The sequence below is a fragment of the Ascaphus truei genome, chromosome 2 (assembly GCF_040206685.1).
Source record: "Ascaphus truei isolate aAscTru1 chromosome 2, aAscTru1.hap1, whole genome shotgun sequence".
Classification (NCBI taxonomy): Eukaryota; Metazoa; Chordata; class Amphibia; order Anura; family Ascaphidae; genus Ascaphus; species Ascaphus truei.
Genome location: NC_134484.1, coordinates 296,122,122 through 296,148,149, shown reverse-complemented (window position 1 = coordinate 296,148,149; position 26,028 = coordinate 296,122,122). Strand labels below are relative to the sequence as shown.

Genomic DNA, 26,028 nt, shown 5'->3' with positions numbered 1-26,028 from the left:
TCAATGCCGTGGAGTTAGACAGGGCTGCAGCCTGAGTCCCACACTTTTTAACATCTACATCAATGAGCTCGCAGCAGCCCTAGAATCCTCCTCAGCACCTGGGCTCAACTTGGCTGGAACTGAGATTAAGTCTCTACTATACGCAGACGACCTGCTCTTGCTGTCTCCAACAGAACAAGGCCTCCAACAGAAACTGGCAATACTAGAAAAATTCAGCCAGACCTGGGCACTCTCTGTGAACCTAGAAAAAAACAGAATAATGGTATTCCAGAAAAAATCTAAAACACATCCAACCATATCGCAATTCACACTGGATGACAATGCACTGGAACAGACAACGAGCTACACATACCTTGGTCTAACAATCAGCTCATCAGGGAAATTCAACCTGGCCATAAATACACTGAAGGAGAAGGCCCGCAGAGCATTTTATGCAATAAAGAAACAGATGTACCACCTCAAACCACCAATAAGAATCTGGATGAAAATATTCAACAGCATCATCACACCCATCCTTCTGTATGGCAGCGAGGTGTGGGGCCCTGTAACATACCCAGACTCCACAAAATGGGATACCAGCCCAACAGAAATACTGCATCTGGAATTCTGCAAACACCTTCTCCAAGTACACAGGAGTACATCAAACAATGCTTGCCGGGCTGAGCTGGGCCGCTTTCCTCTACTGCTCACGGTACAGAAGAGAGCACTGACATTCTGGGACCACCTAAACAAGAGCCATCCACAGTCTTACTGCTACAGAGCAATGAGAAGCCAGGACCTCCTCACTAAACCCTGTGCCATCAAACAACTTGTCCTCTCACTCCAAGGACAAAACCCCACACAGATTAACAACCTGCCGAAAAAATAAATCAACTCCATCTCCAACGAAATGAAGAAGCAGTATGGGACAAGGTGGGAAAATGATATCCAGCGCTCAAAGAAGCTGGAAACCTACCACAGCCTACACAGAGAATACACTCTGGCACCCTACCTACTGAAGGTAAAAGACCCAAAACAGAGACAGACCCTGAGCCAGTACAGAATAAGTGCCCACAGCCTAGAAATAGAAACAGGCAGACACAGACAGAACTGGAAGCCCCGGGAGATGAGACTGTGCCAAAGATGTGAGCTAGGAGAGGTAGAAGATGAAACTCACTTCCTGTTGCGTTGCACACAATACTCTGAAGTGAGGAGTGCCCACCTAGAGAAACTAACTGCTCTTATCCAGAACTTTAATAATATAGAAGAGAACCAAAAAATAGCGATCCTCCTGGGAGAAGATGAAACCACAGCAGAACTGGCTGCACACTATATCAGCGCCTGCCACAAGCTGAGAGACGTCCACTAACCCCCACACCCCTGTGCGAAACTGTTACCCATATACCCTGCAATCATTATACCCTACCCTATAGTATTCGTGTAATTATTGTCCCCCCACCCCTTACTATTCACGCTTTGGCAATACTGAAATGTTCTTTCGTCATGCCAATAAAGCGGATTGGATAGGATTGGATAGGATTGGATAAGATTGGATAAGATTGGATAAGATTGGATAAGATTGGATAAGATTGGATAAGATTGGATAAGATTGGATAAGATTGGATAAGATTGGATAGGATTGGATAGGATTGGATAGGATTGGATAGGATTGGATAGGATTGGATAGGATTGGATAGGATTGGATAGGATTGGATAGGATTGGATAGGATTGGATAGATTGGATAGATTGGATAGATTGGATAGATTGGATAGATTGTGGGAGGACCAAATGGAAAAGAAAAAAGAGGGAGGGAAGGGGAAAAGAAAAAAAAGGGGGGGGGGGAAGTGGGAATATATATCTTCATGTGTAGATTCAAAATTGAATGAATATTGACCAATTTAGGTGTTATTACAAGTACATGCAAATATAACATGAACATATAACCAATCAATAACTGGAAAAGAGAAGCACGAAAGTACCATGATCAGTGGTGGCCACACAAGCGAAGCAAATGTACCCACATGTTAATAAAATTACTAACTTTGTTATAATTTGAGTACATATATCATCTGTTCATATATGAATTTGTTTATTCATTATTATATCTGTTCTCATTTGTCTAGCCTATGTCTGTATTTGTTGTATTATATACATATATTGTGTACTTCTATGTTTTGTATATGTATTTTTACATTTGGTATTGTCATTCCTATTAGTATCTATCTAATGTTGATTTTTTATCATGAGTAGATATGTTTATATTTGATTGATGCTGTATATTAAATCATTAAGTTGTTTCTTTAATACACTATGTATATTCCAGCTTGTATATTCCAGCAATTATAGGGGTTAATTTAACTCCCACTTATATATCTGGTATCCACTCTGTAATTAGTTTTCACATCTATGTTGTTATCCCCTAACGAAGTCTTTCGAGATGAAACGCGTAGGGAGTGCTTTGCGGACGTGATATTGTCCAGTTTTAGTACAGACTCACTATACGGGACTCTATATATTGGGTAAAATATACCTATCTCAGCCAGTCATTTGTTATCCTTGCGGGGGCTGCTACTACCTATCTGGTGAATCCTGTGACGTCAGAGTTCTCGCAGGACTTGGATCGGAGACTGACTGCAGTGACGAGGGATCTGGATTAGGGCGGCGCTCCTTACCTCCTCCGGTACACGGAGTACACTGTGGAAGTTGCTGTATTCCCTTCATACCGGACGATCTCACCGGAGTAACCTGGTTCCTGCAATCTGGCTGGCGATTGAGTATTACTCATAACTGTTTTTATTCCCGTTATGTTTGTGAGTGTGTTTTTTAAACCATCAACTCCATATAAATTTTGTTAAACTTTAAACTTTATTACGCTATGAGTGCGCCTGTTTTTTGTCTGTCTTTTTAGATATCTTCAAGGAAGTGGTGTTCCCATACATTCAGGATGCAAAGACTCTATTGGATTGCATGTGGAGCTACATTTGGATTTGGATTTAATCTGGACATTATTTTTTCAATTTGTTTATTATTTTATTGCACAGATTTTTTACACCTTTTTATTATATTGTTGTTTTATATGTTATATATATTTTTGTGTATCAGTCCTATACAACATAGTTTTCATCATTGTTTGCCTTTTACATGTTTAGTGGGTTTGGGTGGCGCCATATCCTTTCTCTCTTTTGTGTTTGTGTATCTATATATCTCAAATGGAAATATTCCTGTATGCTCATTTGCATGTCTTAGACAGGTCTGCTACCCCGCCTTTCACCATTATCACCCAGCACACAGAGATATATAGATATATATATAGATATATATATATATATATATATATATATATATATACACACATACACACACACACACACACACACACACACACACACACACACACATACATATATACATATATACACATACACACACACACACACACACACACACACACACACACACACACACAACCGCGCCAAGCGCCGCCCACTCAGCACCAGCGGGGACTCAGCCTTCCATATCTTGCTCCCTGAGCACTTCCTGCATTTAGTGGCTTCCCGTGGTTACCATGGTAACTGTCCGACTGCATTGGGAACTGGCTAGAGCTCCATTTTAACACCCCCCACGTTTAATATGTCAAACGCATGTATCTCCTAAATAAGGTTTAGATTTTAAAAAAAAATTCAATAACAACACTCCGTATTGAAAAGGACAGTTAAATCTCTTAAAATCAGTTTTTTTTTTTTTAAAGGGAAGAAGGTTAATCAGCACAGACTGAAGATACAATAATATGGCTTACAATTGTGTACATCATGACAAGATGGAAGAGCCCTGGTCTGAATATTTTACACTCTGGTCAGTAGAGTGGAAACACTTGCTTGGTGTTGTATCTTTTTCTGCACTCACCCAGTAAGTATTCTTCGCTGCTATACTCCGCGTACCTCTCTCTTCCGCTCCCCTCCTCCTGGCCGGGTATTTCTCCCCCTCTATCCCCGGCACCATCCTGCTGCTCCACCGGGACCACTGTGAAGCTGGTAGGCATCCTCCTAACTACGCCAGTCAAGGAGAGTTTGTCCTGGTAGCGAAGATGCGCTGAACTCTCAGTCCCTTTGGGTGGGTAGGTAGGTAGGTAGGCTCGAGGGCGTGCCCGCGCCTCCTGCGCTTTCCTGAGCAGCTCTCTTCTTCCAGTGGGGAAGCGCAGGTGACACTGGTCTGTCAGCTCGTCCCGGAGTGCTCGCAGCCAAGCCTGCGTTGGCTGTGCACGCGCCGCCGCCGCCGCCTCCTTCTCCTCACGCGCCTGACTTCGTAAGCTCTCGATGAGTAGTCACGCTATCTTTTTAGATACCAGGGATCATGTGACCTCCGCTGGGGTAAGGGTTGGGGTGCGGGGTGGGGGTGGGGCTGGGTAAGGAGGGGGGGCTGGCTGTTGCCGCCGGTGAAAATGAAAGCGGTTCCTCCCTCTGTCGGCACTGTCAACTCCTTCCCTGCCAGCCTGGCGAAGAAAGTTTCTGCAAACGGCTTAACGGCCATTGAGCAAAATTACCTGTGTCAAACCGCTCAGCGTCGCCATGGAACTGAGGGGATAGGTGTTTTTTTGTTTTCGATAGTTCACGCTGTCCTTTAGGACAATGAGCTTGTGTAACAGCGAGGTGACGCAAAGTCAGAGCTGCGCAGGTACCCTACAGTCTTCACCTTAATCCCTACCCTGTTCCCACATACGGTTTCTTATTTTCAATGCATGCGCCTGCTACATCTTTTCCTCTCCCAAGTACATCAGTAGAAGACAATTACACAAATCACCCCTAGTTAATAACCTTCCTAATATACCTGAGGGAGATTTGTAGGTGGAGGAAGACTTTATTTATTTTAAAAAACAAGCTTGTTTTCAAGAATAGGATCTAGATGTGTATGAAGCTTGGATACATTTTGTTAAAAGGTTAATGTAGTTGGTTTTAGTTTGTTGTTTTAGAATATGAAATGTCGATTTCTTTGCTTAATAAAAATAGATTATTTTAAAAATGAAGCTTGGATAAAGCTGTTGACACAATGTTTTTCTAATTATACATTTTACGTTTATATTAAAATGATTTCAAGAACAAAAGTTCCTGTTTATCAGCACACTTGTCTTAACCTTCATGACATTTGTCAAACTTCAAGTGTATCCCCTTCACAGAAAACTTCCAAATTTACTACTTCTATGTCCCTGAAAACATGAAGAAAAAAAAACACTAGTGTTCTACAGCAGGGGTGAGCAAATTTTTTAGGCCGAGCCCCCCTTTTCATCCATGAAATTTCTCGGGCCCTCCCTGCCTGATGTAATCAAAATCACATTGAAAAAAAAAAAAACCTTTATTAAACGGTATACAATTATAATAGGGTTCCCCTGGACCACCCTCGTTACCTCCGCTGCGGAGGTGGTCACGAGTGCTCCGCACGCTCAGGATGCCGCCATTAAAGTGTTGCGCATGCTCAGAGGCTGCAATGGAGAGGCAGTGATGTACAGTATGGTAGGCTCTGCATGGGGAACTACAATCCCCAGCAGCCTTGGGGGCAACCAATGAGGTGCGCAGAATCTCCTGCAGGGAGATTGATACAATTTGCGCACTGCAGACCATGTTAGTAAGTGCCAGGAGAGGATAGGGGAAGGAGGTGCAGGTGCAGAGAGGCAAGTAGCCTCTGCACTAGGCCAGAAAACCCCCTAGGCCCCAGCTAGGCCTGAGTCAGAACTTAGCTTGTGGCTGCTGTAGGGAAAAGCCATAGGATAGGGACTCTGCCCCTTTAGTACGGAAGGATGAGTGAGGGACACAGCAGAAGCTGAATACCCCGGTGAGAGGTCTGGGAACAGGCCTACTGTCTTCAGGGTGGGACCACCCCTGAGGGACGACAGCCCCAGCAGAGTCCAGGACATCGTGGAGGAGATCGTGGATCGGCAGATCCTTTGTGAAGATATCTGCGGGCCCGGGTGCTGGAGCGCCGGGTAGGTATCGTTAATAAGTGTACCAACAAAGTATACACACATCGTGGCAGTGCAGACCACAGGACAGGGTGGGAAGGGTTGTACTGTGGACACGGTGTGGGATACTGGTATACGCCGTGCATGGGCAGTTGCACTCTTAGGCCTGGGACAAAAGAAAGTGCTAAGTGGCGCTCTAAACCCCTTTACAGTAATACCAGTAATTAAAAAGGTGTAAATGAAAAAGTGGTACCAGGGCAGCCAGGTAAACTGGTATGAAAGAGAGAAAAGTTGCGCCAAAAATGGGTTATCCTACTGTTCAGTATGTAGCTTCAGTCTTTGTATAATGCAGTTCCGCAGCCTGAGTCTCTCAGAGGTGATTCACCAACCTCTGTATAGATACTGGTAGAAAAAAAGGGGGGTCCTCTGGCGCGTTGCTCTGCTTGTGGCTCCACGGCGTTTGAAGCATATAAAATAAGGGAGAGAAGAGAGGGGACCACAGTAAGGGACCAACACAGTGGTTATACACAGCTCTTCCTTTGAATAAGGGAGGGGGGGAGTAGGGGTAGTTGGAAGATCAGTGGAGGTTGAAAGATAATGCTGAATGAGAGGAGACACACTTACATCAAAATGTCTATTATCTTGAGTTGTTGTACTCTCCTCTTTCTATGACTGTATTTGTTGAGGGTGAGGAAAAGACTCCTGGTATCCTCGGTTCTGAAAAGTGATAGGAGGCCAGTAGTAAGAATAAACAGCAGCACCGGCAATCTGAGAACCGGTTGCAAACTTGGCTCTGCTCGCATCAGATGTATCCCTCTATGTCCTGGAATGACAGGAACAGCAGCCGTCCGGCGCGCAGCCAGTGAAGATCTGCAGCATGAAGACACTCCCCCCGTGGGAGGCAGGAACGGCGCGCAGCCCAAAATGAAACCGCAGCAGGCAATGGTGATGAAGCACACGATTTATTCAAACATCAGGGTAAAAGAGTCTGGCGGATCCTCTTACGCGTTTCAGCCCGTGGGGCCTTTTTCAAAGAGTGTTTGAATAAATCGTGTGCTTCATCACCATTGCCTGCTGCGGTTTCATTTTGGGCTGCGCGCCGTTCCTGCCTCCCACGGGGGGAGTGTCTTCATGCTGCAGATCTTCACTGGCTGCGCGCCGGACGGCTGCTGTTCCTGTCATTCCAGGACATAGAGGGATACATCTGATGCGAGCAGAGCCAAGTTTGCAACCGGTTCTCAGATTGCCGGTGCTGCTGTTTATTCTTACTACTGGCCTCCCATCACTTTTCAGAACCGAGGATACCAGGAGTCTTTTCCTCACCCTCAACAAATACAGTCATAGAAAGAGGAGAGTACAACAACTCAAGATAATAGACATTTTGATGTAAGTGTGTCTCCTCTCATTCAGCATTATCTTTCAACCTCCACTGATCTTCCAACTACCCCTACTCCCCCCCCCCTCCCTTATTCAAAGGAAGAGCTGTGTATAACCACTGTGTTGGTCCCTTACTGTGGTCCCCTCTCTTCTCTCCCTTATTTTATATGCTTCAAACGCCGTGGAGCCACAAGCAGAGCAACGCGCCAGAGGACCCCCCTTTTTTTCTACAAACTGGTATGAACAATACCAGAAAAAACAGTGGGAACAGATACAAAACAGCGCCCGCAAGGTATACAGTCCAATATAAGTCCAAATAGGGGGAAAGGAGAGACAGTCCAACGAGTCCAATGAGCAGGAGTTCTCCAATCAGGTGATCCGTTACATGTGGATAGAAACAAAGACAATGATCATAGTGTATACTGTAAAATACAAAAAACAATGAAAACAATCTACAAATGGAGCCTGCTGCAGCGGGTCATCAAGGGGTTAAAACCCAGAACCCTACTTACAGCAGGACCGGATAAAATGCGCGTGTGAAACCAACAGGAAATTTTAAATGTGGGGGTAGATGCATCACATGCAGTCATATATCTAATGGGGCTACTACATTTAAAGCAAAGGATTCCATGACAACTTATGACATTAAAAGTTTGATAAATTGTAATACAACTTTTGTCGTGTACCTTTTGGAATGTGAGTGCGGCCTACAGTATATAGGCAGGACCAAAAGGAGCCTGAAACAACGCTTCTTGGAACACCGTGGGAATATACTTAAAGGAGTGATGACCCACGGTGTTTCAAAGCACTTTTGTATCAGACACGATAAAGACCCCAAAGGGCTTAAGATTATAGGGATAGAACATGTTTTAAGCAGTGATTATGGTGGCAATAGAATAATGTTACTCAGACAAAGGGAGACATACTGGATACATGAGCTGGGTACAATGTCGCCCAATGGCCTAAATGAAGACATACAGTAGATCTGGTAGCTTTTTTATAAATATGGTTTTAAAGTGTGTTTGAATTTTTTGATAGGTGTTTATCTTGTTATGTACACTTCTTTACAATGTATGTCATTAGTATTAATGTAAACTCTATAGCTGTTGGATCCAATATTATCAGTAATTATAATTCTTAATACTGTATTAGTTTTCAAGTATTTTTTATTGTAAATAATTCAATATTGAATATCTTTAGAGAATGCTCAACTTATTGTTTTTAAAGACATTTGAATATTAATCTAATATCATGTAAATATACTAATTTATCCTATGTTAATTGTAATTGTGGGAAGATGGGGTTCAATACTCTATACTTATCTTTATCTAATATCTTAGTGCCATCTACTTGTCATTTAGATTCAGTACACTCTAGTTGTATACAACAGCTATTGAGGATTAATGGGAAATTGTACCTATTGGTTGATGGCTTTCAGAATTACCAATAAATAGATAGACCAGCAGCCTTGTAGATACAGAGCCCCTGACGAAGAGAAAGTGTTTTTCGAAACGCGTAGTGCTGTATCTACCAAGGCTGCTGAATTGTGAAGCATAGCAGGAGGATCCTGAGTCTGATCTGTCAGACTGCCGGAGACAGCACATCAGCCCTAAGCCCAACACCTAAAGTGACGACGCAAGGACACGAACACGGTGACGTCACGAACGCACGTGACGCGGAAGCAGGAGTGGAGCAACGCCGAACCTATGAGGAGGGTGTCTGGGACTGAGGCTCTCTCCACGCAAGAGACGGACAGTAAGGCTATCCCAGCTTGCTGAAGTTACGGATCAACCATCCTAGATGTGCCTCTAATCTACTTACGTTTTGTAAGTGTTTTTAACTGTTTTTTAGCATTAAAACTTTACATATTGCACTATGGGTTTTGCGCCCCTTTTTTTTTTTTTTTTTTTACTAACAAAATTTACAAACGACTGACATAACAGATTCCTTTTTACATGACATAAATAGTGATGCAAACACTTGAAAATGCGCACAGATGTTATAAATTAATATATGCGCTTATATAAAATAATAAACTCATGATAATAAATCAACTCAAATAAAAGCAATAGCCAATAAATGGTAAACTATAAACAAAAAATGTAAAGAATACTAAATGATCAGAGTATACATAACTGTGAAGAAAAGGGTGGAGAGGGGAAAGGGAGAAGGGAGGGGGGAAAAGGGGGGGAAAGAGAGAAGGGACAGAAAAGGAAGAGAGGAAGAAAAAGGATTAATCCTGTAAATAAAATAAATCATAACTATAAAAAGTTATCAACAAATGAAATACAGTCCACTCTTACTTGGTCAGGAAGACCCCCAGATCAAAATCTAAATTCAAACCATTTGGAGAAAGGGTTCTAAGCTCATAGATCCAGAAGGCTTCACGTCTGCTGATCTGGTTGAGCTTATCGCCCCCTCCAGCTGGTAGTGGCAGTTTCAATTGCCTGGCAGCAAAGACCCTTTTGGTCCTGATTGTGACACATTAAAAAATGATTAGACACACTATGAGTTGTTAAATCCTTTTTGATGTTATAAACATGCTCATAGATTCTTCTTTGGAAGGACCTCCCAGAACACCCTACATACTGTAGGCCACAGGGACAGGTAAGTAAATAGATTACATACATTGAACGACAGTTAATAAAGGATTTAACTGGGTAGACCTTCGAAGTGACATTGGATTTGAATATTGTACCTGTCTTACCATAGGTACAGGCAGTACACCTTGTACACGTGAAAAAGCCTTTCAACGCACTGGATGAATGAGATTTCTTTCTAGACAGTGGACAGCTTGGTGCTACCAAAGATTTCAGATTGCTAGCCTTATTGAAAATTATATTCGGAGTGGGGTTGAGTACCTGTACCAGAGTGTTATCTCTTAATAGAATAGGCCAATACTTCTTTAGAACATGTCTAATACATGGTGCCATTTGATTATATTGGGTGACAAAGGCTATATTATCCCCACTGGATCTGGATTTTTTATGATACTCCAACAGTGTAGACCTGTCGATTAAATCCACTTGTCCCATAACATGGTTCAGTTGGTCGACAGGATATTTTCTTTGAATAAATTTCTGTTTCAATTCTTCCGCCTGGTGCACAAAGGTCCACGGATCGGAACAATTGCACTTCAGGCGGATAAATTGCCCCTTGGGTATGTTCCTGATCCACTGGGGATTATGATGGCTATCCGCCATTAGAGAGTTATTGGCCTGGACAGGTTTAAAGAAGGTCTTTGTTTGAATCATATTATTAGCGATATATAGATGCAGATCTAAAAAGTCGATCTGTTGTTCATCAAAATGACATGTGAATTTTAAATTTCTGTCATTGTTGTTAAGATACATGATAAACTCATCTAATAATTGTGAACCCCCAGACCAAATAAACACCACGTCATCGATGTACACTACCGACACGATTTATTCGAGCAGGGCTAGTTCCGCAAGCCGGGGGATGCCCCGGCTTGCTAGCCCCACTCCCTCGGCGTGCCGCGCGTCACCGATGCGCGGTCACGCGTCATCGGGTGCCAGCGCCCCCTGCACGCGCGTCCAGGGCTCCCCGAGGGAGCCCTGGTGTCCCGCGATGTGGGGGACGGCGGCAGGGGGTTCCGGCGGACCCGGCAGCGGGAGGGAGAGCACCCCGATCGGAGGGCGCTCTTCCGCTGCTTCGGCGCGCGCCCGGCACCCTCCGGCGCGCGCCAGGTTACTGCTGCGGCCGAGAACGGGCAAATGCTCGAATAAACTCGGCCGCAGCAGTAGCGACGCCATAGCACCAAATTTGCACCAAGTGGGCAGTTGTTCCATATATAGTCCTCTTCCCACATGCCCATGAAAAGGTTGGCATAACTTGGTGCAAATTTCGTGCCCATGGCAGTCCCACATGTCTGTAAATAGAATTGTGAATTAAAACAAAAATAATTGTGAGTGAGAATGTGACGAATACTTTCTAACAAAAATTGTTTTAAACCTGGTGTGATATTAGTGTCAGTATCTAATACTCGAGAAATAGCCTGGCAGCCAAGATCATGTTGGATGACGGTATACAAAGAAGTTACATCAGCTGTCACCCACATGTATCCCGGACGCCATTCTACCCCTCGAACTATCTGTAAAACATGCGTGGTATCGCGTAAATAAGATTTGGTAGTGCAAACAAGTGGTTGAAGATGAGAATCAATGAATTGTGATAAATTGGATGTTAGTGATTTTATCCCTGAAATAATAGGTCTACCCGGTGGGTTAGTGAGGTGCTTATGTATTTTGGGAATAAAATTAAAAAGAGGAGTGCGTGGAAAAGCAATTCTCAAGAAATCAAATTCATCAGCAGTAATAGCTAAATTTGTGATCCCTTTGTTAAGAAGAGGGATATAGAGAAAAAGGGGGAGCACAGGTTGAGGAATTTGGGGTGTGTATGGTATCTAATAGATACTAGTGGGTGTAATCAAAATATATAAAAAAACACTTACACGGCCTTGTGTAAATGCTATCACAGCAAGGTTTTGTTGCGATTTTCTTGTCTTTATTCCCTGGAATGGTTTCTTTCTTCTTTTCAGGTCCTGATCTTCTTCCTGGTTTTCTCCGGCAGTTCTCTGGAGAGAGAGAGTGTGGGGGAGAGAGAGAGTGTGGGGGAGAGAGAGGGAGTGTGGGGGAGAGAGAGGGAGTGTGGGGAGTGAGAGTGTGGGGGAGAGAGAGAGAGTGTGGGGGAGAGTGAGAGAGTGGGGGGAGAGAGAGAGAGTGGGGGAGAGAGAGAGAGTGGGGGAGAGAGAGAGAGTGTGGGGGAGAGAGAGAGAGTGTGGGGGAGAGAGAGAGTGTGGGGAGAGAGAGTGTGGGGGAGAGAGAGAGAGTGTGGGGGAGAGAGAGAGAGTGGGGGAGAGAGAGAGAGAGTGGGGGAGAGAGAGAGAGAGTGGGGGAGAGAGAGAGAGTGGGGGATAGAGAGAGAGAGTGGGGGGGGAGAGAGAGAGAGTGGGGGGGAGAGAGAGTGTGGGGGAGAGAGAGTGTGGGGGAGAGAGAGAGAGTGGGGGGGAGAGAGAGAGAGTGTGGGGGGGAGAGAGTGTGGGGGGGAGAGAGAGTGGGGGGGGAGAGAGTGGAGAGACACAGAGGTGGGAGACAGAGGGGAGAAATGGTGGGTGACACACACAGAGTGTGGGTGATACACAGAGAGAGAGGTTGGGTGACTGACTGGGGCGGGATGACTGACTGGGGCGGGGGTGACTGACTGGGGCGGGGGTGACTGACTGGGGTGGGGGTGACTGACTGGGGTGACTGACTGGGGTGACGGGGTGACTGACTGGGGTGACGGGGTGACTGACTGGGGTGACGGGGTGACTGACTGGGGTGACTGGGTGGGGTGACTGGGTGGTGGGGTGGCGGGTGATTGGGGGGTGGGGTGGCGGGTGATTGGGGGGTGGGGTGACGGGGTGATTGGGGGGTGGGGTGGCGGGACACCTGGTATCCTACCCACACACACACACACTCTCCCATGCATGCACGCACACTCTCCCATGCACACACACACACACACACACACACTCTCCCATGCATGCACGCACTCTCCCATGCACACACACACTCTCCCATGCATGCCTACACACACTCTCCCATGTATGCATATATATATACACACACACACACATACACACACTCTCCCATGCATGCATACACATACACACACACACTCTCCCATGCATGCATACACATACTCTCCCATGTATGCATACACATACACACACACACACGACAGGAGTAAAAAGAGGAAAGGCCGCGCGACCGAGCACCACCACCACTGCCCCGCTCGCCCCCCCGCGACCATCTCCAGCCCCGCGCGGGGATCAGGAAGGGGCGCGGGAAGCCGGGGTAAGCCGGGAACACTCCCAACTAGCCCCACGCGGGTATCGCGAGAAGGGGGGGGACACCTCCGTCCCGCGCGGGAAGCCGGGGGGGGGGGATAGAGAAGGGGGGGGGCACCTCCGTCCCGTGCGGGAAGCCAGGGGGGGAGAAGGGGGGGACACCTCCGCCCCGCGCGGGAAGCCGGGGGGGGGGGGAGAAGAGGGGGACACCTCCGTCCCGCGCGGGAAGCCGGGGTAAGCGGGGAACACCCCCAGTACCATCACCAGGGGGAAGCGGCGCGGGAAGCCGGGGGGGGGGGGGGAGAAGGGGGGGACACCTCCGTCCCGGGCGGGAAGCCGGGGGGGGGGGAGAAGAGGGGGACACCTCCGTCCCGCGCAGGAAGCCGGGGGAGAGAAGGGGGAACACCCAAGCTACCATCTCCTGGGGGGAAGCGGGGAGTAAGGGGGAACTGGAGGCAGGGAAGGAGCAGAGGGGATGGAGGATTGGAGAGTACTTACTCTCGTACTCTCCAACAGATCCCCTGGCAGAAAAAATGGCCGTTCGTTGGGGGCGGGCTCATATAGAGCCTGGCCGCGCGCCCACAAAGCCTGGGAGCGCACGCCAATCAACTGGCAGGTAGGGGGAGTTTTTTTTTTTTTGTTTCAGCGCGAGCGCGGGAAAAACAGCAGCGCGAGCGGGGGAAATTTAAAAAAACAAACACGTGTTCTGCATGGGCCAATATTTACTCGCCCGGGGATTAAATCCACCCGCCCCGGGCGTGTAAATGTATAGGATTGGTCGAACACTGCCTATAACCATACTCACAGACCATAAGAACCTTCTCTACTTAGAAGGGGCACGTTGTTTGAGCTCTCGACAAGCCCGCTGGGCACTATTTTTTTCACGATTCAATTTTCTCATCTCCTTCATTCCTGGCTCCAAAAATCTAAAGGCGGATGCTCTGTCTCGACAGTTCCTTGCAGAGGACAAGTCTGAAGAACAGCTAGAGACGATTATTCCCCCTAGATGTATTCTGTCCGCCAACTCCTTTGATATTATGGACAAGATTCAATCCGAGCAATCACAAGCTCCGATGGGGCTCAAGGTTCCGGAGGGAAGACTCTACACGGCACCCCAACACCGCAAAAGGGTTCTCGAGTGGTGCCATTCCTCTAAATCGGCAGGACATCCAGGGATACGGAAAACCAACGACCTTGTTCAACGTACCTTCTGGTGGCCAGAGAGGGCTAAGGATGTGGAGGAGTTTGTTAAAGCGTGTGGCACTTGCGCTCGCAACAAAGTACCCCGGGTCAGGCCAGCAGGCCTTCTTCTTCCCTTACCCATTCCAGACCGTCCCTGGAACCATATTTCTATGGACTTCATTGTAGAGCTCCCAGACTCCAAAGGGAAGAATACGATTCTTGTGGTAATTGATCGTTTTTCCAAACAGACTCACCTTGTCTCCTTGAGGGGTCTTCCAAATTCCTCCAGGCTTGCGGATGTTTTCATCCAGGAGATTTTTCATCTTCACGGAGTGCCTTCAACCATCGTCTCTGATCGTGGGTCCCAATTTGTGTCAAGATTTTGGCGAGCCTTTTCCTGAAAATTGGGTATTTCACTTCAATTCTCCTCGGGATACCACCCACAGACCAATGGGCAGACGGAGAGGGCCAACCAAAACCTGGAACAATACCTTCGGTGTTTTATAACCGATACACAGGATGATTGGGTGGATCTGCTCCCTTGGGCTGAGTTTGCTCTTAACTCCCTTCGCAATGACTCCACTCAAGAATCTCCCTTCTTCATAAATTATGGCTTTCATCCTTCCCGTTTACCCTTCTCCCCTCTATCCTCAGGAGTACCAGCGGTTGACTAGCGCATCTCCCGGCTGAAAGACTTATGGACGAGGATTCAGGAGAACTTAAAGGTGGCCACAGGGAGACAGAAACTCCAGGCAGACCGCCTTCGACGCCCGGTCCCGGAATTCGTCCCAGGAGACAGGGTTTGGCTTTCTTCCAGGAATATCCGACTAAAGGTTCCTACCATGAAGCTAGCACCCAAGTTCCTCGGTCCCTTTCCTGTGGTCAGGAGGATTAATCCTGTGGCTTATCGCCTGCGCCTTCCACCCTCGATGAAGATCCCTTCAGTCTTTCATGTATCTTTGCTTAAACCAGCATTCCAGAGTCCTCGCTTTTCTAAGAACACGTCTCCTCCACTTCCTCTTCTTATCCAAGATCAACAGGAGTACGAGGTTCAGTCTATCCTGGATTCTAGGATTTCCAGAGGAGGAGTACAATACCTGGTCCACTGGAGGGGGTTCGGACAAGAGGAACGTTCCTGGATTCCCCACCAGGATCTCCACGCGCCTCGACTCGTCCAGGCTTTCCATCGTAAGAATCCCTCCAAGCCATGTCATGGACGCCCGGAGGTCGCCCCTGAAGGGGGGGTACTGTAAGGTCCTGGGAGTCACGCCGTCCTTGGTGTGACTCCTCACTTACCCGTGGTGCCGTCGGGCTCTCCCGCGTCTCGAAGCGATCCTCCCTCCAGGGAGCCGATCGCCATATTGTCTAGGCGCGCGCGCGCACGTCAGCACTCCCCTTCTAGTGTCAGGCCTGGGCGTGTACTCGGTCACGCGCCCGCAAGTACGGCCACACGGGGGCGTGTCCACATGGAAGAGCACCAGCCTCTTAAAGGAATATCTCCTCTTTACAATGCCTCAATCAAATGTGCTCGTTCGTCTAGTCCCTCCTCCAGGGGTTTCTCTGGACCTATCCCTGCCTCAGCCTGGCCCATTCACACACCCCCACCTTGCTACTCTGCCATTGGACCCTCGTGCCTATATATACCCTACAGCTTCATTAACTCATCGGCTGAGCATAGAACCAGTTGTTCTCATCACTCTCTGCCTCCCTAGTCCTGCCTTGTCCTGTCTTGTTTTGCAGTCTTCCTCGTGTACCGAACCGGCTTCCTATACGACTACCCGCACCTCTGGTATTCCGAACTCGGCATACGGCAACACGACTCTCCGCACCTCTGGCATCCCGAACCCGGCAAACGGTAAACGATTACGTCCTTCTCTCTAACCCCGGACTTGGCAAACAGCACCCTCTACCATCCATACCTCTCCTGCCCCGACCCGGACTCCCAGACCACTCTACTCTCAAAACGTGCCCTCGTGGCTGTGGGTGGCGTTATATCCCATCCCACCTCAACACCGCGGTTCCGTCTCGTTTGTGGTGAGCACGTCCTGACATGTATTAATTAAGTGTTTTGATTGGTTACTGTTACTATTAACTTCGAGTTGTTTTAGTAATTAATTGGTTTGATTGGTTACTGTTTGAAATAATTCTGAGTTGTTTTATTAATTTAGTGCTTTGATTGGTTATTGTTTTAATTCATTCATTGTTGATCTGGTTATTGCTTGTATTAATTGGATTAGCTGGCTAGTGTTTTTATTTAGTGAATTGTGTTTTTTTGGAGTTTTGTTATGTTTTATTATTGTGTGTTTTGTGCATTAATGTATTTTGATTAGGGTGCCCATTGAATTCTATAGAGGCTTATCATGCCAATATTATTATATGAGTATGATGTACCACTATACTACTAAATGGGTACAGGGTGGGTATAGTGGGTCCGTGGTGGGTGCTTAGGCCTCCCGGGTGGGTAGCGAGGCAGGGTGGGTTAACCCCTTAATTACTATAGTGGTTATTAACCGCTAAGGTGATTAAGGGGTTAGGAGCCATTAGAATATATTTATTATTATTTTTTATGACGACACTTAAAGGGAATGATGCCAATCAATCAAATTGGCTGTGCTTCATTTGCCTGAACATGACTTCACTAAATCCAACATGGCCGGCGTCCCATGGTATTTCAGCCAATCAGATCGTGGGAACCAATTCCTCAATCTGATTGCTTGTTGTACACCATGTGACGGAGTCATTCTAGGTCAAGTATGTGACGTCATCCAAAGGGAGCCACATTATGTATGTGGACGGACGTTCACAGAGGTACACAATTAGGAGGCTTTATAACGTGAAATTATAATAGGCTTTATTCTGCCTGTTCCTTTTCATCAGGAAAATTATCCAAACACAGGGGGGGGAACAAAGCTTCCATTCACTTGGGAGTAATTCTAGTGAAAACACTATGCAACCAATTCACATCTCCCTAGTCAAGCATTTCTCCCCAGCCCCAAACATAGCATGAAAATAAGCAGATATAAGCAGTCTCTTAATAATGAAAGTCTTATCTGTTTATCAGCTGTAGAGTAAGCTTCTCTGCTCTCCTGGAACCGCACTGAGCGTGCACAGAAAATCAGCATCCAGGTTTAGAAGTCTTATTTGGGCCTTGTGTCTTGAAAGTAGCTCTGCTAACTTTGGCAGAGCTCAAAACAAGTGTGTCTCCAAGTTCAGCTCAGGTGTCAGCTAAAGAGTTCTCACTTCCTGTTTCAAAAGACAGGCTTTCTAAGCCATCTAATTAAGGCAGGTGGTGTTTAGTAATTAACTACAAGAGGTTAACCACCACACTGCTGGATTAAAGACACATTACTGAACAGGGATAAGTCTCCTGTTACATACCTCCCCTGTTTGTGGGAAGCTCGGGCTTACCACGGCCAAAGCCCATCCTTCCACTGTCATTCGAGATCTTTCTGTGACTTGAATGAGAGGGGATGGAGGAAGAGAACCTTCTGTCCCGCTGGGATTGGAGCCCTTTCTCCAGTTTATTTTTGTCTCCTCCCGAAGGTGCTTGAGATCAGCACTCCTCAGTCGCTCGAGGAGGACTTTTTCCACGTAAAGTCTTCTTATTGCTTGCGCGGTCTTGAGATTTCTGTTGCGTCGGACACTCCTCTTTTTGTAGACAAAGTGTATGGCAACAGTTGTAGAGCAGTTAGGACTAGCCCTTGGAGTTTTCTGCTCTTGAAGCGGTCTTTCTGCAGCTTCTCCACACCACGGAGTCACCAGTTCAGATTCTTCAGCTAAGGATTCTGCACTCCTACCTCTGTTTGTTGCCTGTTGGGCAGCTGTAGGTTTGGCTAGTGCTTTCTTTGGTGGCTCAAACTTCGTATTTTTGTTTTGAAGTTGCGTGGAGTCCCCAACTCTCACTGTACCCTTGTCCTCACGGGCATTAGTTACTGTGGGATACTGGTGCTTGGGCAGTGCCAATACCTTTTTCCGTATTGGAGGAATCTGTATCAGAGTCTCCTTCATATTCTGGAGCTCTGTAATTTTTGTCGTCAAGGTTGCCGCTGCGTCTGTTTTCTCCTTGGTGTACTGACTCAAGGGAATGGAACAGTCTCTCTGTCTCTCCAGCTCTTGCTCCAGTTTCTGAGCTTTCTCACGCTCCCTCTCATACAGAGTCACCTGGTATCGAAGCTCCGCCTCCAATGATGCTCTGAAGACCTGCAGCGTGGCCTTTAGCTCCTCGTACTGCTCTGTGGGGACGTACTGGGTATTCAGACGTTCCTGCAGCGCTTGTACCTCTTTAGCAGCCTGCAGCTTTTCTTCCTGCAGCGTTTGCTGCTTCTCCTCAGCATACTGGAGGTGTGTACGCAGACCTTGCAGTTGGTTCTGCAGTCGGTGCTCTGCTTCAAACATTTCCTCTTTCAAAAGTTTATTTATTTCTTTAAGAGCCTGCAGCTCTTCATTCTTTCCCTTGACGTATTCTGTCAACTCAGAATTTTCTTTTTTTAATCTTAAATTTTCTCTTTTTTCAGTCTCTGTACTATTCAGGGCTTCCTTGCAGTCCACCTTCCATTTTTGCACATCTGCTTGGAAGCGGGCTGTCTCCTGGCGTGAGACTTCCATCTCCAGGTTTAAGTTCTGAAGCTCCTTCTGAGAGACTTTGAGATCTAAGTTAAGATGTAGGATAGTTTTCCTTGAAATGTCCAGCTCCTCAGTGAGACTGTGTAGTTCCTTTCTGGAAACTTCCAGGTTTGTGCGGCAGCTGTTGGTCTCATGATGTGAGGTATCAAGTGCTCTGCGGAGTGTCTGAACCTCTTTCTGAGATACGTCCACTTCTATCCGGACACAGTTGATCTCCTGTTGTGAGGCATTCAGCTCTATGCGAAGAGTGTGAACCTCTTGCTGGAAGACTGTCATCTGCTTCAGTGCCTCCTCATACTTCCGCTTTAGCGTAGCCACCATTTTTTCAGATTGGCTCTGCTTTTCATCCATGGCGGAAATAGTAGCCTTTGCAGTATCTAGCTCAGTCTTGAGATCGTCCAATTCTGTCCTGGCTAAAGAGTAAATTGTGAGCACATCTTTTTGTAGCCTCACGTTATTTTTCAGTAGCTCCGTGTAACCATCTTTCTTTTGATTCAATTGTTCACGGAGTAAATCACAGTCACGCCTGGCAATTTTCAGGGCGTCTTCAGGGCTGGTTAAGGGATCGTCACTCACTGGTTCCGGCTCTGCTTCCCTGGGATGACTGGTTGAGGGTTCCTCACTGTTGGCACCGGATAGACACTTCTTTGGGGTACACGACTTCTGCCTTGGGCCCTCTGGATATTCAGTTATACATGGGACGAATTCTCCATTTTCTCTAGCCTGCAGGGCATCTCGGTCCCCCTTTTTCTCCACAGGATCTGCGGACGTGTCTGTTTCTTCCACGGTAAGTGAAGAACCGCTTTTCTTTTTCTTCCTTTTTAATTTGGATGACACCGTCCCTTCAGGGATACTGGGGTCTCCATCTTCATTTGAAGTTTTAGCAGCGTCACTGGATCCACCCGGCTTTTCTTGCAACTGTAATAGCTGACGGAAATATTCGGTGATCCACTGCTCCCGCTCTGTCTCCTGCTGGTCATATTCGTCATCAAAGGGAGCGGTCTTTTCTGTTCGTGCCGAGTTCAGGCACCCCCACCATTCTTGGGGTGTTTTGTGGGTGTGACTCGGTGCGGGTTCCCCGTAAGAGATGTCTTCCTCTTTATTGGACTGGAAGGGCCAGTCTTCAGTGGGGTAGGGTTCATTACAGGAACGCTGCACCTTGCCCTTTCTAAGCCATCTAATTCAGGCAGGTGGTGTTTAGTAATTAACTACATGAGGTTAACCACCACACTGCTGGATTAAAGACACATTACTGAACAGGGATAAGTGCCCTGTTACAGTGTACAACAACCAATCACATTGTGGAATTGGTTCCCACGATCTGATTGGCTGAAATACCATGTGACACTGGCTTAGTGACGTCATCTTAAAGGCAAATGAAGCACAGCCATTCTGATTGGCTGGCATAATTCCCTTTAAGTGACGTCATTAAAAAAAATGCAAAGTCGGAACATGGTTTTAACTGCCAATCAGATGGCTGTTAAACCAGTTTGAGGCAAAATGTGACGTCACAAGCCCTATTTAAGGCCGTGACGTCTCATTTGAGCCCAAGAAGACAACGAGACAACATTGGTTGGGCTCTACCATGGGGTTTTATGGATTGACAGATGAAGACAGAAGATAAAGAAGATCAAGTAATAGTGACAGATGAAGATAGAAGAAGATAATTAAAAGATAGAAGGAAGAAGATTGGGGTACCTGATCCGGATCTTCATGGCGGATAGCATCAGATGCTGTTTGAGGCTTTCAAATTACGTGAGCTTCCTGTTTCCCCGGGAGTCGGAGGGCCAGCGTTTCTAATGGTAAATAATATATTGTTAGTTTGTAAATTTATTTTTTTACAGGTTTTTACATTGGATGTGTTTTTTAATTTTTTCGGGGGGGGGGGGGGGGTGGGCACATTGACTGATAATGTATTAATCTGTGCCACTTTAGGGTACAGACCAATACATTATTAGGACAATATTTTGGGTGCATTTATGGCTTTGTATTGCTGCTGTTTTTTTTAAATTTCAGTTTATTATGTGGATGTCATTGTTTGGTATTTTTTCTGCTTTATTGAAATAAAATGTTGGCGATTGTTTTTCGTTTTTAATTAATGAAGTATTGTGTTGGCTAATGCGTTTAAAGTTGTTTCTGATATTTTTTGTAATTTATTTCTTTGTAGTTTAATGTTTCAATTAATTCATTAATGTTGTATTAATTGTGTTGATTGGTTAATGTTACTATTAATTTCGAGTTGGTTTAGTAATTAATTGGTTTGATTGGTTACTGTTTGAAATAATTCTGAGTTGTTTTATTAATTAATTGTTTTGATTGGTTAATGGTTTAATTAATTCATTGTTGGTCTTGTTATTGCTTGTATTAATTGGATTAGCTGGCTAATGTTTTTATTTAGTGAATTGTGTTTTTTTTTTTAGTTTTCTAATGTTTTAATATTGTGTGTTTGGAGCATTCATGTATTTTGATTAGGATGCCCATTGAGTTCTATAGAGGCTTTTCATGCCCATATTATTATATGGGTATGATGTACCACTATACTAAATGGGTACAGGGTGGTTATAGTGGGTCCGGGGTGGGTGCTTAGGACTCCCGGGTGGGGTAGCGGGACAGGGTGGGTTAACCCCTTAATGACTATAGCGGTTAGTAACCGCTAAGGTGATTAAAGGGGTTAGGGGCCATTAGAATGTAGTTATTATGTATGTATGCTGAGGAGGACGGACAGCATATTGCTGTGGTAAGTACAACTGTATTTATTTACTTTATTTATGCTGACTAATGTTGTGTTTAATAATGGGCAAATAATCTATTATCCATACCTGGCTAATAGTTATTTTGCCCATTACTGTACTGTATGTGTTTGGGCGTGGGGGGGGGATTGATTGAAATGTAGGCCATGTTTATTTGTTGACATACAGGGTTGGTACCTTAGGTCTGTTGGGACTTATGATGACCACCTAAGGACACCCGGACGCCCACGGGTACCACCTGCGGGAACGACCTGAAGGCCTCAGATACCTCTGGGGTTGACCCCCAGACACTCGTGGGCCCACCTGTGGACCCTATTGTGGCCCACGGTGGCCCGCGGGGACCACCTGGAGGGCCCATGGCGCCTAGCACCCGGAGAACCCCTGACCCAGTGTACACCCCCCTCTGGTGCTCTGTGCGGCCTGCGGACACCCGTCTGGGATGACCGGGGACTACCGTAGGCCTGGGGTATTAACCCTGTATGTTAAAAAAATAAATAATGGTTTTACATTATGGGAGGCACAGGGGGGGTGTACTGCACCGACACACTTTATTCGAGCAAATGCCCAGTTTGTACCTGGCAGATACCTGGAATCCGCCGCTGCTCACCTCTTGCATGCTACGTTGCGTTTGCCTTCCCCAGCCACGGTTCATGCCTGGCTGACGGGGGCCTGATCTGTTAAATGATAATGATCAGGATTTAATAGGCTGCAATACTTCGCGTGTCCACCAGATGGCATAAATTCATGAATTGTAATGCAGTATATATATATATATATATATATATATATATATATATATATATATATATATACAGTACTGTATATACACAGTAATATATATATATATATATATATATATATATATATATATATATATATAACAACAACCCCTATAAGCCCTAACATACAGTACTGTACACATACAGTACTGTATATGCACATACATAAATGATACTACTGTATGGGCGGCGGGGGCGAGATGTGTTTGCAGCAGAGAGAGATCCGCTGCTCTCTCTCTGTGCAAACATCCGCACATTAAAAATTATTTGAAATACATTTTTATTGATAGTGTAGATGTGCAGGGGGTCTCCGGAGCTGAACCGCGTTGGTTTTAGGTCTGGGGACCCCCTGCCCCCCGAGATACAGGCCCCTTTAGGGGGTGCCGGTATCCCTCTGCTTGGTTTAAAGGTCCGATCACGTGACCGCGGCCTGTAAACCAAGCAGAGCAGAGGGATACCGGCACCCCCTAAAGGGGCCTGTATCTCAGGGAGCAGGGGGTCCCCAGACCTGAAACCTGTGCGCTTCTGCTCTGGAGACCCTCTGCACATGTACAGTATCAATAAAACACATACAATATACAGTATAAATAAACACTCGTTCTTTACCTTAGCGGCTATGCGCTATGGTAAAGAAGCATCATTTCTGTATTTTAATAATATTGTACAGTGAGCAGGGGGTTCCCTGAGCCAGAAATTAATGCTCAGGGACCCCCCCTGCTCCTGCTCAATATTATTAAAAATACAGAAATGCTGCGTCATTACCATAGCGGATAGCCGCTAAGGCAATGAAGGGGTTAACCCACCGTGCCCGCTTTATTGTGTGTAGTGGGGATGGGTGAGGGGGGATATTTGGCCCTTGGTGTGAGTTTAGGACTTGCGGGGGGGGGTTTGCGGGTGCACTTAACCCCTTCACGACCGTAGCAGTTAATACCGCTACGGTCATGAAGGGGTTATGCCCTCCCGCAACCACCCCCCCACTCGCAAGCCCTAAACAACCATCGTTGGGGCTAATACCCCATTCACCCACCCTCCCTCTACCCACAATAAAAAAATACACACACACAGCACAGCACAGCAGCCGCCAAAAAATAAATAAATCTAAATAAATAAATAAATAAATGACAATAAATACATTTGAAATACATTTTTATTGATAGTGTAGATGTGCAGGGGGTCTCCGGAGCTGAACCGCATTGGTTTTAGGTCTGGGGACCCCCTGCCCCCCGAGATACAGGCCCCTTTAGGGGGTGCCGGTATCCCTCTGCTTGGTTTAAAGGTCCGATCACGTGACCGCGGCCTGTAAACCAAGCAGAGCAGAGGGATACCGGCACCCCCTAAAGGGGCCTGTATCTCGGGGAGCAGGGGGTCCCCAGACCTGAAACCTGTGCGCTTCTGCTCTGGAGACCCTCTGCACATGTACAGTATCAATAAAACACATACAATATACAGTATAAATAAACACTCGTTCTTTACCTTAGCGGCTATGCGCTATGGTAAAGAAGCATCATTTCTGTATTTTAATAATATTGTACAGTGAGCAGGGGGTTCCCTGAGCCAGAAATTAATGCTCAGGGACCCCCCCTGCTCCTGCTCAATATTATTAAAAATACAGAAATGCTGCGTCATTACCATAGCGGATAGCCGCTAAGGCAATGAAGGGGTTAACCCACCGTGCCCGCTTTATTGTGTGTAGTGGGGATGGGTGAGGGGGGGTATTTGGCCCTTGGTGTGAGTTTAGGACTTGCGGGGGGGTTGCGGGTGCACTTAACACCTTCACGACCGTAGCAGTTAATACCGCTACGGTCATGAAGGGGTTAAGCCCTCCCGCTACCCCCCGCAAGCCCTAAACAAGCACCGTTGGGGCTAATACCCCATTCACCCACCCCCGCTACCCACAATAAAAAAAATACACACACACACAGCAGCCCCACAATTAATAAAGAAATCTAAATAAATAAATACATGAAGAGAAATAAATATATACTGTATATATATACTGGATATATATACAGTATATATATAATAACAATCCCTATACATATACAGTATATACTTTGTATGTATATATATATATATATATATATATATATATATATATATATATATATATATATATATATATATATATATATACATACACACTGTATATATATATATATATATACACTATATATATATATATATATATATATATATATATATATATATATATATATATATATATATATATATATATATATATATATATATATATATAGTGCAGAATAAATGAGTTCTTCAGTATTAGGTGATACCTTTTTTATTGGACTAACAATTTATGTCATAGGACAAGCTTTCGAGAGTTCTCCTCTCTTCTTCAGGTCAAGCAATACTGATTTACACAGGAATCAATGCTAAAACAGTGTAGAGAAAAAAAAACAACAAAAAAAACAGATATTTACTGTAGATAAGGTCGGGTGTTAAGTGTTTGAAGCCAAGGGACAGTGTCAAAGAAAGGTGGGGAAGGGATGCTGGGGGGGGGAGGGAGAGAAAGTGTGGATAAGAATAGAGGCAAGCAGGATAATTACAGACAATTTTGGTAGGGTGTGAGAAAACCCATGTCCACATTAAGTCCCTTGGTTTTGGTGTCAAAGAGTCTTATCATTCTGAGCTCAAATGTTTTCTGTTCTTGGGTGCTTTTAAACATTCCATTGAGGATTTTGATTTTTAAATCATTTATGGAATGATCTGGTTGTGAGAAGTGATGTCCCACAGGTGAGCAGTATCTTCCTTCTTCGTGATGGAGTATAGAGTGTCTGTGCATATTCATTCTTCCTTGTAATTTTTGGCTGGTTTCCCCAATGTAGCAACCTTGGTCACATTTGTTGCATTGAATCATATACACTGTATTCGTGGATGTGCAGCTGTATGATCCTTTAACATTGAATGTTCTATGGTTGTGACTGGCTGTGGGATCCTGGCAAATATGTTTGCAGAGTTTGCAGCGTGTGTTGCTGCACGGTTTTGTGCCGTTATTCATGTCTTTAAAATCGTTGTGAAGTTTTCTGCTGACTAATTTCTGAAGAACTCATTTATTCTGCAACTGGACTAACACGGCTACTTTCTGCTTTATATATATATATATATATATACAGTATATATATATATATATATATATATATATATATATATATATATATACAGTATATATATATATATATATATATATATATATATATATATATATATATATATATATAAAGCAGAAAGTAGCCGTGTTAGTCCAGTTGCAGAATAAATGAGTTCTTCAGAAATTAGTCAGCAGAAAACTTCACAACGATTTTAAAGACATGAATAACGGCACAAAACCGTGCAGCAACACACGCTGCAAACTCTGCAAACATATATATATATATATACAGTATACAGTATATATACACACATGATGAACCAATATACAAATACATGTAGAATGGTTATCAAAATCATACTGTCCTACAGATAACGCTTCTCTATACAGACAATAATAATAATCCATTTAATAATCCTAACTG

The 26,028-nt window shown here is 45.3% G+C and overlaps 1 protein-coding gene across 6 annotated transcripts in view; it reads right to left on the bottom strand.

Moving 5' to 3' along the window:
* SLC12A7 (solute carrier family 12 member 7) overlaps nucleotides 1-4,598 on the bottom strand; it is a 623,740-nt gene extending 619,142 nt beyond the window's left edge. Inside the window, exon 1 of one of the 6 annotated variants that reach the window (XM_075586361.1) lies at nucleotides 3,884-4,598. In XM_075586361.1, coding sequence (XP_075442476.1) covers nucleotides 3,884-4,019 — 136 coding nt within the window. In that variant the 5' untranslated portion in view covers nucleotides 4,020-4,598. The remainder of the gene's footprint in view (nucleotides 1-3,883) is intronic. The other 5 variants (XM_075586370.1, XM_075586368.1, XM_075586366.1 and 2 more) reach the window with 5 other exon arrangements.
* Nucleotides 4,599-26,028: the final 21,430 nt, after the last annotated feature.